General features: G+C 45.1%; 2 protein-coding genes across 3 annotated transcripts; both read right to left on the bottom strand.

Moving 5' to 3' along the window:
• Window positions 1–481: 481 nt before the first annotated feature.
• On the bottom strand, window positions 482–10,677 carry LOC139370477 (ras GTPase-activating protein nGAP-like). Of its 2 annotated transcripts, none has more exons than XM_071109977.1 (16): window positions 10,394–10,677; window positions 9,348–9,415; window positions 9,076–9,161; window positions 8,855–8,987; window positions 8,598–8,696; window positions 7,213–7,881; window positions 6,953–7,097; window positions 6,657–6,801; window positions 6,259–6,495; window positions 5,788–5,989; window positions 3,876–3,967; window positions 3,430–3,748; window positions 3,127–3,237; window positions 2,797–2,987; window positions 2,586–2,670; window positions 482–2,444 (listed from the first exon to the last, which is right to left on the bottom strand). In XM_071109977.1, the coding sequence occupies exons 1-16, from the start codon at window positions 10,434–10,436 to the stop codon at window positions 2,328–2,330; spliced, it is 2,742 nt and encodes a 913-aa protein (XP_070966078.1). In that variant the 5' UTR covers window positions 10,437–10,677; the 3' UTR covers window positions 482–2,327. The 2 variants fall into 2 exon arrangements, with proteins under 2 accessions (XP_070966078.1, XP_070966077.1); XM_071109976.1 differs by having other exon boundaries at window positions 8,855–8,984; window positions 10,394–10,560.
• A 264-nt stretch (window positions 10,678–10,941) lies between these two features.
• On the bottom strand, window positions 10,942–13,309 carry LOC139370478 (uncharacterized). Its single transcript, XM_071109978.1, has 3 exons — window positions 12,540–13,309; window positions 11,375–11,514; window positions 10,942–11,138 (listed from the first exon to the last, which is right to left on the bottom strand). Exons 1-3 carry the CDS (start codon window positions 13,162–13,164, stop codon window positions 11,055–11,057), a joined length of 849 nt encoding a protein of 282 aa, XP_070966079.1. The 5' UTR covers window positions 13,165–13,309; the 3' UTR covers window positions 10,942–11,054.
• Between the last annotated feature and the right edge of the window lie 3,455 nt (window positions 13,310–16,764).

Below are 16,764 nucleotides of genomic sequence, written 5' to 3'. Positions count from 1 at the left end.
CTACATAATTAGATTCCCCCCCACTGTAACACAGTAGTAGCTATGTTAGTGTATTGCTGGCTATGTGTTTCAGTAGATAAACTAAAGTTAGCTAGGATGCTTGCAGGAAACAATGGCATTTGCATCTGCTCAGTTCTTTCATTTTTGCCCAAAGGATTGTTGTTAGTGTCCGCCTTGTTGTTAGTGTTCCCCTTTAACATTTAATTGAAACGTTTTTTGGGAAACCCATTCCAACCGTCCTCTACGCTACTTTGATATGCGTCACTGGGGATTAAGAAGTGAGTATACACAATGCCCACTAAAAAGTGGGTATACAGCGTATATCTGTGTGTATATACTCTCAAATAAACCAATTAAACTATTCTCTGACTCCTTGCATGGACATTCTGTTTATTTTGTTATTCAGCAATAGAAATTTAGTCATTCTTACCAAGTAGAACACATAGTCACACACAACATAAGTTCACACAAACACTTTGAATGGTACATTGCTTATGAGTTTTATTTATTAAATTAACAGAAATTGTAAATCTGAATTCAAAATGGATGGAAAATGGACAACATTCTGAGAAGTGGTGTATCAAAATAGGGCAAAGAGTATGTATTTAATTACATATCAAGGTGTGGTATCATATTACTCCAGTGCTAGCCTCCCTACACTGGCTTCCTGTCAAGGCAAGGGCTGATTTCAAGGTTTTACTGCTAACCTACAAAGCATTACATGGGCTTGCTCCTACCTATCTCTCTGATTTGGTCCTGCCGTACATACCTACACGTACGCTACGGTCACAAGACGCAGGCCTCCTAATTGTCCCTAGAATATCTAAGCAAATAGCTGGAGGCAGGGCTTTCTCCTATAGAGCTCCATTTTTATGGAATGGTCTGCCTACCTATGTGAGAGACGCAAACTCGGTCTCAACCTTTAAGTCTTTACTGAAGACTCATCTCTTCAGTGGGTCATATGATTGAGTGTAGTCTGGCCCAGGAGTGTGAAGGTGAACGGAAAGGCTCTGGAGCATCGAACCGCCCTTGCTGTCTCTGCCTGGCCGGTTCCTCTCTTTCCATTGGGATTCTCTGCCTCTAACCCTATTACAGGAGCTGAGTCACTGGCTTACTGGTGCTCTTTCATGCCGTCCCTAGGAGGGGTGAGTCAATTGAGTGGGTTGAGTCACTGATGTGATCTTCCTGTCTGGGTTGGCGCCCCCCCTTGGGTTGTGCCATGGCGGAGATCTTTGTGGGCTATACTCGGCCTTGTCTCAGGATGGTAAGTTGGTGGTTGAAGATATCCCTCTAGTGGTGTGGGGGCTGTGCTTTGGCAAAGTGGGTGGGGTTATATCCTTCCTGTTTGGCCCTGTCCGGGGGTATCATCGGATGGGGCCACAGTGTCTCCTGACCCCTCCTGTCTCAGCCTCCAGTATTTATGCTGCAGTAGTTTGTGTCGGGGGGCTAGGGTCAGTTTGTTATATCTGGAGTACTTCTCCTGTCTTATCCGGTGTCCTGTGTGAATTTAAGTATGCTCTCTCTAATTCTTTCTTTCTTTCTCTCGGAGGACCTGAGCCCTAGGACCATGCCTCAGGACTACCTGGCATGATGACTCCTTGCTGTCCCCAGTCCACCTGGCTGTGCTGCTGCTCCAGTTTCAACTGTTCTGCCTGTGATTTATTATTATTTGACCATGTTGGTCATTTATGAACATTTGAACATCTTGGCCATGTTCTGTTATAATCTCCACCCGGCACAGCCAGAAGAGGACTGGCCACCCCTCATAGCCTGGTTCCTCTCTAGGTTTCTTCCTAGGTTTTGGCCTTTCTAGGGAGTTTGTCCTAGCCACCGTGCTTCTACACCTGCATTGCTTGCTGTTTGGGGTTTTAGGCTGGGTTTCTGTACAGCACTTTGAGATATCAGCTGATGTACGAAGGGCTATATAAATACATTTGATTTGGTATCCTTATGTTCATTTTGTTAAACTGCAGAGAGGGAAATTTTTCTTACCGTAGGCTGTTATTGATGTTTAGGTTTCTACACTCCCATTAGATCCATCTTTCTGTCAAATCAACTAATATTCCACAAATATTTGAAGTACATTGTACACAGTAAGTGCTATGTTAAACAGGCTTAGCATACCTGTGACTTTTTAGTTCATTTCTGTTTTTGCAATTGGACACAGTTTAAGATTCATGCATACATTTACCGTATTTCTGAAAGTAAGCCAACCATCAGGCATAATTACATAATTTTGGGTGTTTTTGTATTTGGAAGAACATGAAAGCTATGGGGACTAAACTTCTCATGTGTCTGTATTACAACTCTGTGCTGCCAGTCTGACTTCAGTTGCTGTTGACATGATTTGTCCCGATCCCAGGGTACTGTGTGTTGTTCTGGTCACCGGTGTAGTCTCCACTGAGCTGGTGCCTGTCCTTCAGCAGGTCTGCAAACTGCTCCTCCTGAGAACACACAGCAACAAACGGCTCCATTTAGTTTAGCTTTTCAAGTCATGTTACCAGCTAACAGAGAAACAAAAATTTAAATGTAGCCTAAACACTCATCTTTATCTTAATGATTGTGGTAGATATCTCCAGTCTTACCAGTACGTTCATTCGTTCAGCTGCTGCCACGGCGACAATCAGCTTCCTCTCATCCTCCTCCCTCTCCTCCTCGATAACCCCCAGCCTATGACGCCGATTTAACAATTGCATTTTAGTTCATGTTCAAACCAAATAAACTCTCATTCATTTGAAAGGTTGTGAATTAAACGCTATGACCTTTCGATCTGTCCCTCTTACTCCACTGTCTCACCTGAAAGTGGCGCTGGCGAGCTGTTCCTCACGGACAGCCAGAAGATTCCGCAGTTCGTTAACCTCAGCCAACAAGACTGCATTCTGATCTTGGCTTTGGACAATGAAGTCCTCCAGCCGCTTGGCCATTTCCAACTCACGCTCTGTCACCTGCTCCACCCCCAGGCGGAGCTCCGACAGCTCCTGTGCATGCTGGTTAAATCACAAATCAACATCCTGGTGGTCAAGTAATTTCATCATTGCTGTATTTCTTTGATGAGCTGAAGTAATCAATGCAAAAGAGGAAGGAGCCAGTGTTACTGGATGATAAATAATATGAAGATGAACCCACCCTGTCCAGTAGGTTGATCTCTTCATTCTCTACCTTCCTCTCGTATGGCTCCTTGTTCTGGGACACTTTGATCCAAGGCACTGGGGCAGGAGGAGACTTTACACCGACGCTCTGACACAAGAAGAGGGGATGCTTTCATGAGATTCAATCACTTCTCCCACCCATCGACCCTCAACAGAACAACCACATGAGAATGCTCGGTTATGACTATGAACCATATACTTCATAAGGATAATATCAACATGAAATAGAGCGTTTGAATGTTGACAATTGAAACCACATGACCAAGACTTCCAAACTCACGTTCTGTGGTGATGAAATATCAAGTGGAGGGTTGGCTTCCTGCTCTGCCTCTTGGTCCTCCAGTGGCAGATTTTCAGTGCTGCTCCTCCTCCTCCGTAGCTGTTTAGGGTCCGCCGGCGGTCTGTGCGGCGCACTCTGGGTTCTGGATACTGGCTTCCTCTCTCTGGCACTCCTCCTGTCTCGATTGCCCCTCTGAAAGCTTTCTTTCCGCTGGCTGCCCTTCACATCCATAGGCAGCTGCTGCAGGGAGTTGTGCAGAGGGCTGTACTTACCCAGGTCTTTAGGGGGCACATATGTTGGCTTGGATTGACCAATGTGGCTGTTGTGAAAAAGAAAAATCACGACAATAAAGCGAGATGTAAAGAAGATTGAAACTGTGTATGCACACAAGCAGGTCTACAAAAATGCTTATGTGCAATACACTTAAGGACACTCGCCAACCTCACCTGCTAACAGTAATCCGCAGAGCATCTGGGCCCAGAGATTCTGTAATCTGGTTCAGGATTGAAGGCAGAGGGTGCAGTTTGTCTATGGTGTCCTGAGGAAGAGATATGAACAGCATGTTAGCTACCACTTTTTATTTGACCTTTATTTAACAAGGCAAGTCAGTTAAGAACAAATTCTTATTTTCAATGATGGCAGCACAACAGGCAGAACGGGCAGAACGACAGATTTGTACGCTCTAACCACTAGGCTACCCCGCCGCCCCACTTAACCTTACCACGGGCGGTCTCAGCTTCGTTTTGCAGTTTTATTTGTCACATGCAAAAATACAGTGAAATGCTTCATTTGCAAGCACTACCCAGCACTGCAGTATTCAATAACAAATCAAACTGTATTTGTCACATGTGCCAGAAATACAACAGGTGGAGTAGACCTTATCATTAAATGCTTACTTACAAGCCCTTAGCCCTTATTAACAAACAATGCAGAGTAAAAAAAAAAAGGAAATGTTTGCTACAAAGATAATACAAATAAAAATTAACACAATAAAATAACAATAACGTGGCTATATCCAGGAGGTACCGGTACCGAGTCAATGTGCGGGTGTACAGGTTAATTGAGGTAATGTAAGTAAGTGATGTAAGTAGGGGTAAAGTGACTATACATTGATAATAAACTGCGTGTAGCAGCAGCATATAAAATGGGTAAAGGAAAATAGTCCGAGTAGCCATTTGATTAACTGTTTAGCAGTCTTACGGCTTGGAGGTAGAAGCTGTTATGGGGCCTTTTTAGACCTAGAGTTGCCTTGCAGTAGCAGAGAGAATAGTCTATGACTTGGGTGGCTGGAGTCTTTGACAATTTTTAGGGCCTTCCTCTGACACTGTCTGTTATCGAGGTCCTGGATAGCAGGAAGCTTGGCCCCAGTGATGCACTGGGCTGTATGCTCTACCCTCTGCAAGGTGCTACAATCAGATGCCGAGCAGTTACCATACTAAGCGGTGATGCAACCAGTCAGGATGCTCTTGATGGTGCAGCTGTAGAACTCTTTGAGGATCTGACAACCCATGCTAAGTATGTTCAGTCTCCTGAGGGGGAATAGGCGTTGCCCTCTTCACAACTGTCTTGGTGTGTTTGGAACATGACAGGTTGTTAGTGATCTAGACTCCAAGGAACTTGAAGCTCACAACCCGCTCCACTACAGCCCCATGTGAATGAGGGCGTTCTTGGCCCTCCTTTTCCTGTCGTCCACGATCAGCTCCTTTGTCTTGATCACGTTGAGGGAGAGGTTGTTGTCCTGGCACTACACAGCCAGGTTGGTCTCTAACCTCCTCCCTAAAGGCTGTCTCAAACTGGCACTAACCAGAATAGAAAGAGGAGTGGGAGGACTTGTGAGGCGCCTGTTTCTCAAACTAGACACTCTAATGTACTTGTCCTCTTGCTCAGTTGTGCACCGGAGCCTCCCACTCCTCTTTCTATTCTGTTTAGAGCCAGTTTGCACTGTTCTGTGAATGCATGCAACGCTGTGTACTACTCCAATCTTCAGTTTCTTGGCAATTTCTCACATGGAATAGCCTTCATTTCTCAGAACAAGAATAAACAATTTTGAGCCTATAATCGAACCCACAAATGCTGATGCTCCAGATACTCAACTAGTCTAAAGAAGGCCAGGTTTAGACAATAGTCATTTACAACATCAACAATGTCGACACTGTATTTCTGATAAATTTGATGTTATTTTAATGGACAATTCTTTTTGATTTTCTTTCAAAAACAAGGACATTTCTAGTGACCCCAAACTTTTGAACGATAGTGTACATGTAAACAGGGCTGAAAAGTGACTGGTAGCAAGAATATAGAAATACAGGAATGTCATGGCATGATCCTTGCCTTTTGATTCAGTTGATTTATGCCTACCTGCTTCATTGGGGAAATTATGTCGACCAGCAGGCTGTGTAGGACAGCCAGACGCAGAGGCAAGTCAACATAGCCATCGAAGGATGTCATTGGGATCTCTATGTCTGGGCTGGACACTGTCTGAAGGAAGCACCTCATCCTCTCCCAGTGCTGCTGCAGGAAGTCATTCATGAACAGCATGTACTCCTCCTTCTCCCCAAACCTGTTAATGGAAGAGAATGGGAAATTGGTTAGTGTTGAAGGAGGGAACGTTTGGTTTGGGAATATGGAGAGAAGATGTTTATTCTTGACTTGGACCACATAGTTTGAAGAATTGAATGATTGTCAAGTATATTATTTCCATCATTGTGTCAGATGTTTTGGGGGTATATTAGGGAATGTATCTAGTAGCTTATGTCTAATGTTGGTATCCATGGCTACATAGATGAAGTATGATGGGGTGTAGACAGAGGTGAAGCCCCACACACTCACAGGGTGAAGTTGGCCAGGTTCTGGATGACCTTGGCGGTGAAGGTGAGGGTGCGCAGGGTGGCCGGCTCTGGGTAGGGCTGTGTCAGACCAAACAGGGAGGGGCTGAGGATGGCGGGACACAGGAAACGGAGGAATAGCGAGGCAGAGATGAGGCGCTGGCCGATTTCAGGTCGTCCCTGCTCCTCGCACAGCTTCACCCAGCTGGAGAAGATCCTGTTAAGCTCTTCAGGGAAAGACCTGCGAGGTAAACCGTGGCGAGATCGGTCAGTTACAGCCTTGGATTTTCTGTGAATGAATATGAATTGGCGCTCATTTGATAGCATTCTTCTGGCTAAGACTGCTCCCCCCTATGTTCTGTCTTTATATATCGTTTCCCATCAGGTCTCTTTGTCCCTCACCCGTGCATCTCAGTGATTTTCTGCACTGCGTCCTCACACCTCTCCTTCAGGTGACGCTGGTTGTTTGACAGCTCAGAGGCGGGGCATTTGAGAGGGTCCACTTCACAGCTCTCTACTGAGGCATACAGTCGAGTGATGAAGTCCCCTGTAAGACGAGCAAGGGCACAGTTTTGCATGGCAACAGTTTTCTAAAAGGAAGGTCTAAGAAAGTGTTAAAACAGATCCACTGTTACCCAGGGGGAAAAATTGTATTTCCAAAAGCTTAAAAGCTGATCTCAACCACAGATATTCCTTACCCAAGGTGTCGATGAGGTACTTCTGCCCCACCAGCTTCATGTACTCATCAATGGCCTTGGTGGCCAGCGTGTTCTCCCTGAAGATCAATGCCTCTTTCTCCCCAAGGCGTTCCACCTCTGCACTACCCAACTCAATAAGGAACTCCTGGAACATAAACACACAGAATAAGCGCTTTTAGCAAGTTATGACTAGCTGACTATTGTAAAGGTCTACTTTAAATGCTTATCATGACCCAGCGGTCACCCTTTTGTTTTCTTACCTTGGCCTTGCCAATGCTTTGCAAGACGTGGACCAGTGCCCCGGCTAGTTCCTCCTTCTCCCTGACAGACAGCAGTGGCTGCAGGTTCCTACACATGCCCACATAATCCACTGTCACAAACTCTGCAAACTCCTTATACTTCTCGATGGGCAGCACCTGCAGGTTTTGAAAGCGGGCCTTGACACGGAGCGACGCTTGGGGCCCCAGTTGCTCCTTCGTCCCGCCGGCACCAGACGTCTTGTAGGGAATGATTGGGTGCCACTTCTCCTGGAAGGCCCTTCCACGGATGTCGGCCAGGGATATGGCCACACTGCCAAGGGGATGCAGGGTGGACTCATCCCGGGAGTGACGCTTCTTCTTGGGTTCCTCGTCACGGAAGAGGTGCAGGGTGATCTGGGAGACCGACGGCAAGTTGTCCAGCTCAAAAAACTCTCCCCAGAACAGCTGGCAGCCTCCGACCACACCCCCGCTGCCCCCAAGCACCCCACCAGAGGACCCATCACCAGCTAAACTGGAGTGATGGGAAGACTTGCCCACGGCTCGGCTGCTGGTGCGGGCGAACAGAGTGCCGTCCAGGTGCAGCTCGCAGTAGTATCGCCTCTTGGGGAGCAAGTCCTTGGCCTCGTTCACCCACAGACTGAGGGAGTTCTCTGTCCGCTCACAGTTGTCCTAACGGAGACGGAACATGTTAGAACATCAATCAGAGAGTATACAATATGGATTCCTATGATATCATGGCAATATGGCATACATTGAAGGATACGTTTTCTTTTTTATCTTTTTTATATTTTTTTATAATAATATTCAATTTTGTTGTGACTCCAGTGGTTCCTCTCCATTCTATAAGTAACTGCCAAAATAAAATAAAAACACTTATAAGGGATACAAAGTACTGTATATTGAAGGCATGGGGTGCGTCCACATAGGAAGTTCCAGACACTTGTAGAATCTATGCCAAGGCTCATTGAAGCTGTTCTGGTGGCTCGTGATGGCAGTTACCTGTAGAAGCAGGCTACATGAAGAATGGAACAGCTGGATAGGGGAGACCACTTGAGTCACACAAAAGGGAATATAACGTTGCGGATCAACTTTGGAGTGGCGTAATTTCATGTATATTCATTTAAAGACCTGCATCACTACCCTGAGATATTTGCTGTTTCTAAAAGGACATATTTGGGTGTTTTTGGAGCCTTTGTTTTTTTTCGGGCCCCCATAACATACAACAAGGATGAGGAAATGATTTGCTGTTTGGGATAAGTTTCACAAAAACAAGTGAAATAACATGCCATTTACATTTTTTGGTGTTTTTTTTGTGATTTGGTTGTAAAAAATAACTTTTCCTTTAATTGGTATGGAAGATGAATGTTTTTAAATAGTTTCTTTACCTTATTGGGCTGAGCAGCCCGTCTCAGGTCCTCTATCCAGCGGTCTCGCTCAGCAGCTGAGGTGCACCCAAAACAGTGGTTGGTCTCTGAGTTTATCACCTAGGATGTCAATGTGAAGGTGGAAAATGCCATCAGTCAATACATGACAGGACAGAGTGAGGCAAAGATGTTATTGGGCAGTATTTAACATGAACCTGGTCAAATCACTTTAAGACATGGGACGAGTATAGAAGTTACAGGTCAAAGGTCAGCCCTACCTCAAAGCAGTACTTCTCCCCCAGGATGGAGCTGTGTACAGGCCTGATGACCGTACTGGTGTCTGCACTCAGATCCAGGTTTCCTGCAGCGCTGACTGGGATGGACACGGACTCCCGTGAGCCATGGAGCCTGCTGAACAGACAGGGAGGAGGAGATCAGAGGAGTCAAGGAGGAACAGCCTGCCTTGCACACCAAGAGCACTATGAGACTGACCACATACCTGCTCCCTTTGTTCAACCCTATTGTGTTTAACTGGGTATTGCTCTTTCGCATGGCTCCACCATAGAAACGCCGCTTGATCAGCCCCTAGAGACAGAGGGCAGGAAGAAGACAATTAAAGAGGGGGAGGGAGAGATGGATAGATGAAGTTCAATTCATCCCCAGGGGCATACTGATTAGCAGGCCCTGAGTCATACAGAATCCTCAGGAAATCCAGAGCTGTCATGAATCATGTAATAACAGTGTTTTATCTGTGGAGTATGCAGTGCTCACCTTCACTCCTCCATCTTGGCTCTTCAGTCTGGGGGCTCCAGTGGGGGACATGTGGTCAGGGCTGCATTCTGCAGGTCCAAGAGATGCACACAGATAGCATGTAAACACAGTTTTTGGCTTGACATGATCCCTCCCTCGAAAAAAAATGGCAACCTTTTATCAGAGCGTCTCAGGCGTGAAGTGGGCATTGTGGGTTGTCTCTTATTGTTGCGCCAAATAAACATATAAATATACTGTTTATCTTGTTACATATCACTCACGTCTTACATATGTACGTGTGTACATTTTCCTGTTTATCTGGAAACCATTGGGGAGAGACAACCAGTGGTTGATCTAATCTCCCCCAAAAACTAAATTGCGGTCCTCTGAAACCAACAGGGGAAGTGTAATCATTTCCCCCTTTCTGCATTTCCTCTGAAGACCGAACAAATAACTGCTCAAATCGAGGAGGCTGCAAGGCTGAAGATTATTCAGACTGAGTTTGACTAACTAATCTAGAACAGTACATGTTCTGTATAACTGAACATTAGTACGCCGGCTTTGAAATGTTATTGTTCACCACTTTAGCTTTAAGTCTCTCCAACAGTAAGAAATGTCTAACGTAAGACGGTTGAGGGATGACTAGGCTCAGTGTTCAAAATGAGTCAACCTTTGATAAGTGTTCAGACAGTCACACCGGATATGACTTTTATCTCGTGGCCTAGACAGGGCAGGAACCTTGCAAGTGCAGCCTCAGACATTGATTTACTTGGTTTAGAGACTACTAAAACCCTACCACTGCAGAGCAGAAAATCAGCCGTGGTGTCACACCATGTCAATAAAACAACCATTGAAACACTTTTTTTGGCGAAAATAATAAATGTACCTATGGCCGTAACTAAAGCCATTACACAGTACATCACTTTTCCTCAGAGCGTTCGTTAAAAATTCACCTTTTGATATTCTACTTCGTAGACATAATCAAGTAAAAGATTTGTAGGGATCAATAGCAATTGTGACCGTACAAATAAACGTACACAATTCTTGGAATCTAATCCTTTGCTTACCCAATGCGCCTCCACATGCAATCCAGCGTCTAAATCCCATCATTGAGAGAGCGAGAGAGAGATCTGTCGAACCCTCCTAATCACACGTAAGAGTGAACACTGTTTCACAACTCATGGTTCTCCTCTCTTCACCAAATGGGCCTTGCCAATGTAGGCATCGCATAGAACGAATCAATATCTAATATTCTATAGCCGGACTAAGTCCACAAGCTAATACTAATAAAAGGAACATGAGTGAGAGAAGCCACGCTACAAACACTGCTTCTTCTCAACCAGCCCTGACTGGTCTTCTGGAACACACAGATGCGATGGTATCTACCCCCCCAAATTTTGAGGAAACAATTTGAAAGCCACTCGCAAGCATAATCACGTCAGCTATTTCCTCTGTGCCTGCTCTACCGCTACTCTGCTAGACTCTCTAGTGGTTGTGATGCTGCCGATTTGGATGTTCTCCTTGCAAAGACATCCCTGACTCAGTCTCGCTCTGTCTGTATTTCTACGGATCAGCCATTTTGATGAGAAAGTGGACTTCACTGTTGTATCTCCTTTGTGTCTCTGATGACGACATTAGGAAAGCTACTAGAGAAAGCAAGGTATTGATCACAGTTCCAGGAACCCCATTCATATGAAACACTCCTCTTGTCTAAAGCCATGTGGCGTACTAACCCATGTTGACATCTGCCAGGTTCTGCATGCTGAGGTTTGACAGGCAGCTGCTGACTCGGTTCCGGGTCCACATCACTGGCTGAGAGAGGGAGTAGAAGAGATGCACACTCACATAATAACCCAGAGAGAAGCCATGACTGTCAACTTCACACAGTCAAGAGTGAGTTTCCATTGAGAGTGCAGTGCTCCCAGTAATAGTACTAACTGTTAATTGCAATGCTTCAACGTGTTGACTCCATGTTGTTTAATGGAAGTGCAGTGTTAAGTGTGGTGAAATGTTCAGTGTTGGTGATGTGAGCGGTCTGTGTCGTGTACCTCTTCCTCCGGGGTGATGAGGATCTGTCCGTCCTCCAGGACACAGTTGTTGATGTCCCAAATGGGGACGTCCTGGGGAGGGGCCCATGACAGCCTGGCTAGCTCTTGGGACGCAGCTGCAGGCCCGCTCCCACCCGCATCTATACACACAAACACACACACCATGACAACAGCACAGTAGATCAGTGCAGAATGGGATGGACCAAATCACTTCAATAGTCGCTTGAAATCCTGGCCTTTAAATTGGAACTGTCTGTGTGACACAACTAACTACAGTTGGGTGACATGGTCTACAATAGAGGCCACTAATTTGACTCATTTTGATGACCCTAGTCATGCTTCTGATTGGACACAGTTATTTTAACTCTATTTCTGTGTCTGACATTGGCACAAGTGGAGCTCTCTGAGTTTTCCTGATTACAATATAATCTGAGGAAACCAGCAATGGTCGTTCTGGGGGATAATTGAGTGCACACGCTGGGGCTTGGATGTTTTACATTCTGACTAATTGTGGCATGATGTCGTTATCTGACACTGTGCACATGGCCACTCCCATTTCTAGTTAGTTTTGACGCTATCTTCTCCGCCCCCTCCTCGCTCTCCATCTATGATGAACCACAACTCTCACACATCCTGTGTCAGTTTGTTTTCTATTCTAAGTATGGCTGTATTAACTTCTCTTAAATCACATCACATACTGTACTTAAAAAAATAAAAATCCATACCTGTACCTTCAGGTGTATTCTCGTCTCCTAGGTGAATAGACCGACTGAGAAGTCCACTCAAAATGATCTCTGACTGTATGGTTGATTTATAATGCTTTTGGTTTTATGCAAACTCATTCTTTAAAGTGTAAAATGCTTACTAACCATGTCTACCTTCATCATGGGTTCTTAGATTCAGACTAAATGCCATGTATACAACACCAGATGTCAGCATTTCACTGAAGTAAAATTACTGAACATCTAAACTAGACTAAAATGGGGAGACTAACTAAACTATACAAATTCAAACCTAGAATTTAAAACTGTACTCAAAACGGTTCACAGACAGTGATGTTGGACGTCTTAAAAACCAGAAGAAAGAGCATAGTACTGTCATGTGTGGTGCTAGGTGTGCATTCAGATAACAAGGCAATGGTGTGGTGTACATTCTGCGCCTTCACCTTGTAGGAGGGTTGAGGTGCTGTTTCTGCTCAGCAACCGGGGCCTCTTGAGCTTCTGGGAGACGGTGCGTATGTACTTCCTGAACAGTGCCCCTCCGCCCCCTTTCTGTGGCGTGTCCGTGGGGGATGGTTCCGATTCCTCTGCGCTTGCCCCCGGTCCCGATGTTGCCTGGGCTGAAGAGGAAGGGGACAAGGTAGTGAACAGCGACCCTGGAGGCTCAGACTGGGCCCTTCTGAAGGGGTTTTTCCTGCAGGCAGGGTTCTTCTCCAGCCTGGGGGTCTCCCCTCCTCGTCCAGCGGTTGAGGCTTTGTCCCCGGGGTCCTCGCTCAGGGCTTTCCGCCAGTTCTGCATCTTATTACTCCATTTGGTGGTGGAGGTCTTCTCCATCTTCTCTATTGTTGTTGATGCTGTCTCTCCACCCTCTCCCCTCGTCCCGTCGAGGGTTGCTGCCTTGGCTCCAGTGTGCCACTTGTAGGTGTTGAGAGGGTCGACATCCTCAGGAGGAGGGGCGTCTTGAGGATGCTCAGCAGGTGTCTCCTTCTCCTCCTCTGTGGGGCCCGTCTCCTCTGCAATCTGTTTATCTTCTGGCTCAGATTCAGCCTCCTGGTTTGTGCCCATTTTCATCTTGGTATTTGTGGCTATCTTATTTTTTAGCTTGCTCCTCTCACTGTTTTCAAGAATGGAATAGGTCGTCCTTACCTCCCTACTTAAGGTCTCATCAAAATGTAATCACTTAGGATGACTAAGTGTTTTCTTTCTTGATTCTTTTTTTGATTTCTGTGTTCCAAAATGTCATCTGGCAACATCTGTCTGACTGCTTCGTGTGTAGTTCCTTTGCTGTGAGTATTCACGCCCTCAACCTCCCACACTCAGCGGTTGCTTCCTTTCAGAGTGTCACTACCTTTTTGTTTTTCTTCTTCATGTATCTGAGTATTCTGACTGGCCTCTCTGCTCTCTCACCTCTCTCCTTCTTTCCCTTGCCATCCTATCCGAGAGTTCTCTTTTTACTTTACCTCAAATCCTCCCACCCTCTCTGTAATGGCCCCTTGTCTTGAACAGAGTATTGTTAAATTCCTCTCCTCATAAAATCCCCAGGACCTCTTCACATGTATGGTTTAGGTAACTAAAATGGAGGTTTAGTCTGTGTAGTTGTCCTCCACCTCACAGGAAGTGTGTCAGTTCACCCGATCAATTTGAAAGCGCCAGAGAGGAACAGAGAGAGTTTTCAAATGTCCTACCCACTTGCCAACTCTATCATGTATATGAAATGTAAATACATGCTTGGTTCTGATTCTGTTTATTTAGCCTAGATATTAATTGTTTGCATCTGTACCTTCCTTTTACACAGATGGCTCGTATTTCTTCACAACTTTCTCTCTTTTTTTAAATTTAAAACACTGATTGAGACATCTGATCTGATCCTATCATAATAATGGGAAGCTGAGACATCCATTTTACAACTCTGTCTAGGGGCCTGTCACATTCACCAGTTCTATCAACTATTCCGATCAAACCTGAAATTCATACATTAACGACAACAAGATGTAGAATATTTATTGACTGACATTTAATAGAACATCATCACCATCTGTGGGTCATCTGACACAGATACATGTGGTTGTTTGTGTTCAGCGGCTGTTGGGCTCAGTTTCCTGTCTAAACCAGCGGCACTTCCTGCCAGCCGAACAGGTTTGAAAGACTCTAAACCACTTCCTGTGTTGATGCTGCACAGTTGTGACACATGCACCTGTTAAATACTTCAATCTCACACACTGGTCAATGTGTGTTTCATCAGATTGTGACTGTGAGTTTGAATTGGACCGACAGCCAAGAAATCTGATCCAACACCATTGGATAGGTGAAAACAGGTTTCCACAATACAGTTCTCTCTGATCAGTGCCAGACCAGAGAACCATTTTCAAAGTACTCTCCTTTGAGTTGTGGATCCTCCTTTGAAATGTCTCCTTTTGCAACCTAAAACTGACTTAGAAGACATACTAGCAAATTCCAATAGCTTTGTCAAAGCCCCACCACGACAACCATCATTTATCTAAACCTTTACTCAGAAACACTGGAGGGCACTATTACACCAATACAACTGAACTGTTGTCAGGAGATACAATTGAACATACTGTAACAACTATTTTAAATCCCTGCGTTGGTTGCCTGTAGTTTTATAATTGATTTTAAAAGCACTACGTGGCCCTGCACCTGAGTACATGTCTGACATGCTTTTAAGATACTGTATGTGCCCGGTCGGTCCCTCAGATCCTCTGGCACGGGTCTTTTAGTTGTTCCAATGGTGAGAAACAAAACGTGTGGTGAGGCTGCCTTCAGCCACTATGGTCCTGGCCTTTGGAACAGCCTGCCGGAGGATCCGAGGGCCTCAGAAACTGGAGACATTTTGAAGAGCTACTTAGCCGTGCTTTTGCTTAGTCCTACTATCTATTTTACCCCATTGTATTTATCTTATTTATTTTCATTTATTTTAGTGCGTTAGTCTCTCATGTCCACTGTGATTGTTTTACTATTTTCATTTCTCATTTTTATATTTCTAACTTTTTATATTCTATGCATTTTGAAATGCATCATCTGTAAGAAATGTGCTCTGCAAATAAAGTTGTGATTTGGTTTTGATTAGGAAAATAGCCCACAGTAGAGCCATTCAACCACAAACTTACATTAATATGCAAAGTGTCTCAAATGATTTCGTACATATTTACTAGTGTGTAATGCAATAATACTGTGATTAATGCATACTTAAGCACTTCTAAAACATCTTAATTGTCTGGATAGTTAATTAGTAAGTGTTATTTAAAGCATTCTTCATACTATAGTAAGTCATATGAAAAACACTCATGAAAACAGGTTTTTTGTTGTGGTTCAGATCCCCTTTATTTGTATTATTAAAAAGAGCCAGTTGGAAGGAAAGGGGGAGATGGTGGAGAAAGTGTGACCCGGAGTTGTGTGTGCTTGAGTCACTCCTCTTTTGGGAGGCTGTTGGTGCATGTGAAAAACTTCCACACACGTCGGAAGCATCGTAGAACGCCATTTTTCTTTTGCTTCTTTGTGTCACTGCGCACCACTTCCGCTGCGTTCGACACCTCGGGCACTCCGCTGCACACCTCAGGAAGGCTCTCGTTGGATCCAAAATAGGACTAAACAGACCATGCAGAGCAGTGCAAGAGTAAGAACAACACATATATGTCCTTTAGCTGTTTCACAAAACATACCACAGACATCCAAAGTCAAAGATTATAGTAGCTCATTTATAATATTGTCCAGTTTCAGACAACCCTGATGCACCCCACTTAGATAGACAGTTGACCTTTCATTCACGAAACAGGCTTCTTGTTCCTTACCTTTGGGAGTCTTGCAATCATATCATTGAAGTCTTTGGTCAGCTGATCTTCCCAGCCCTCCTTCAGCCACCCTTTGGATTTCACCACCTTGCTGAGGACATTTTCAGTGTCCCGAAGTTCTTCAGCAGCCTCTGTCTTTGTATCACTGGACACCTCTTCCACTGGGTTTGACACCTCAGGGACTCCACTGCACACCTCAGGACCTCTGCTGCACACCTCAGGACCTCCGCTGCACACCTCAGGACCTCTGCTGCACACCTCAGGACCTCTGCTGCACACCTCAGGACCTCTGCACAGCTCAGCCTCTCCATTGCACACCTCAGCATGGCTCTGGGTGGATAGCTGCACCACCTTTCTCAGGACATTTCCAGTGTCCAGAAGGTCTTCAGCAGCTTCAGTCGTCATTGTGTCACTGGACACCTCTCCCACTGCATTTGACACATCAGGCACTCCACTGCACACCTTTGGACCTCTGAGACACATCTCAGGAAGGCTCTCAGTGGATCCGAAATAGGACTAAGCAGACAATGCAGAGCAATGAAAGAGTAAGAACAAAACAGATATCTGTCCTTTTTCACAAAACATACCACAGACATCCAAAGTCAAAGATTATAGCAGCTTATTTGTATAATTGTCCCGCTTGAGACATCTCTGATACACCCAACTTGCAAAGACACTTGACCTTTCATTTCCGAAACAGGCTTCTTGTTCCTTACCTTTGGTAGTTCCGTAATCATATCATAGATTGTTGGGGTTAGCTGATCTTTGCAGCTCTCCTTCAGACACCCTTTGGGCTTCACCACCTTGCTGAGGACCTTTCCATCTCCAGCAGCGTCTTTCTCCACACTGACCAGGGCCAGCG

This window comes from Oncorhynchus clarkii, chromosome 17 (assembly GCF_045791955.1).
Source record: "Oncorhynchus clarkii lewisi isolate Uvic-CL-2024 chromosome 17, UVic_Ocla_1.0, whole genome shotgun sequence".
Classification (NCBI taxonomy): Eukaryota; Metazoa; Chordata; class Actinopteri; order Salmoniformes; family Salmonidae; genus Oncorhynchus; species Oncorhynchus clarkii.
This window is presented reverse-complemented; position numbering and strand designations above follow the sequence as displayed.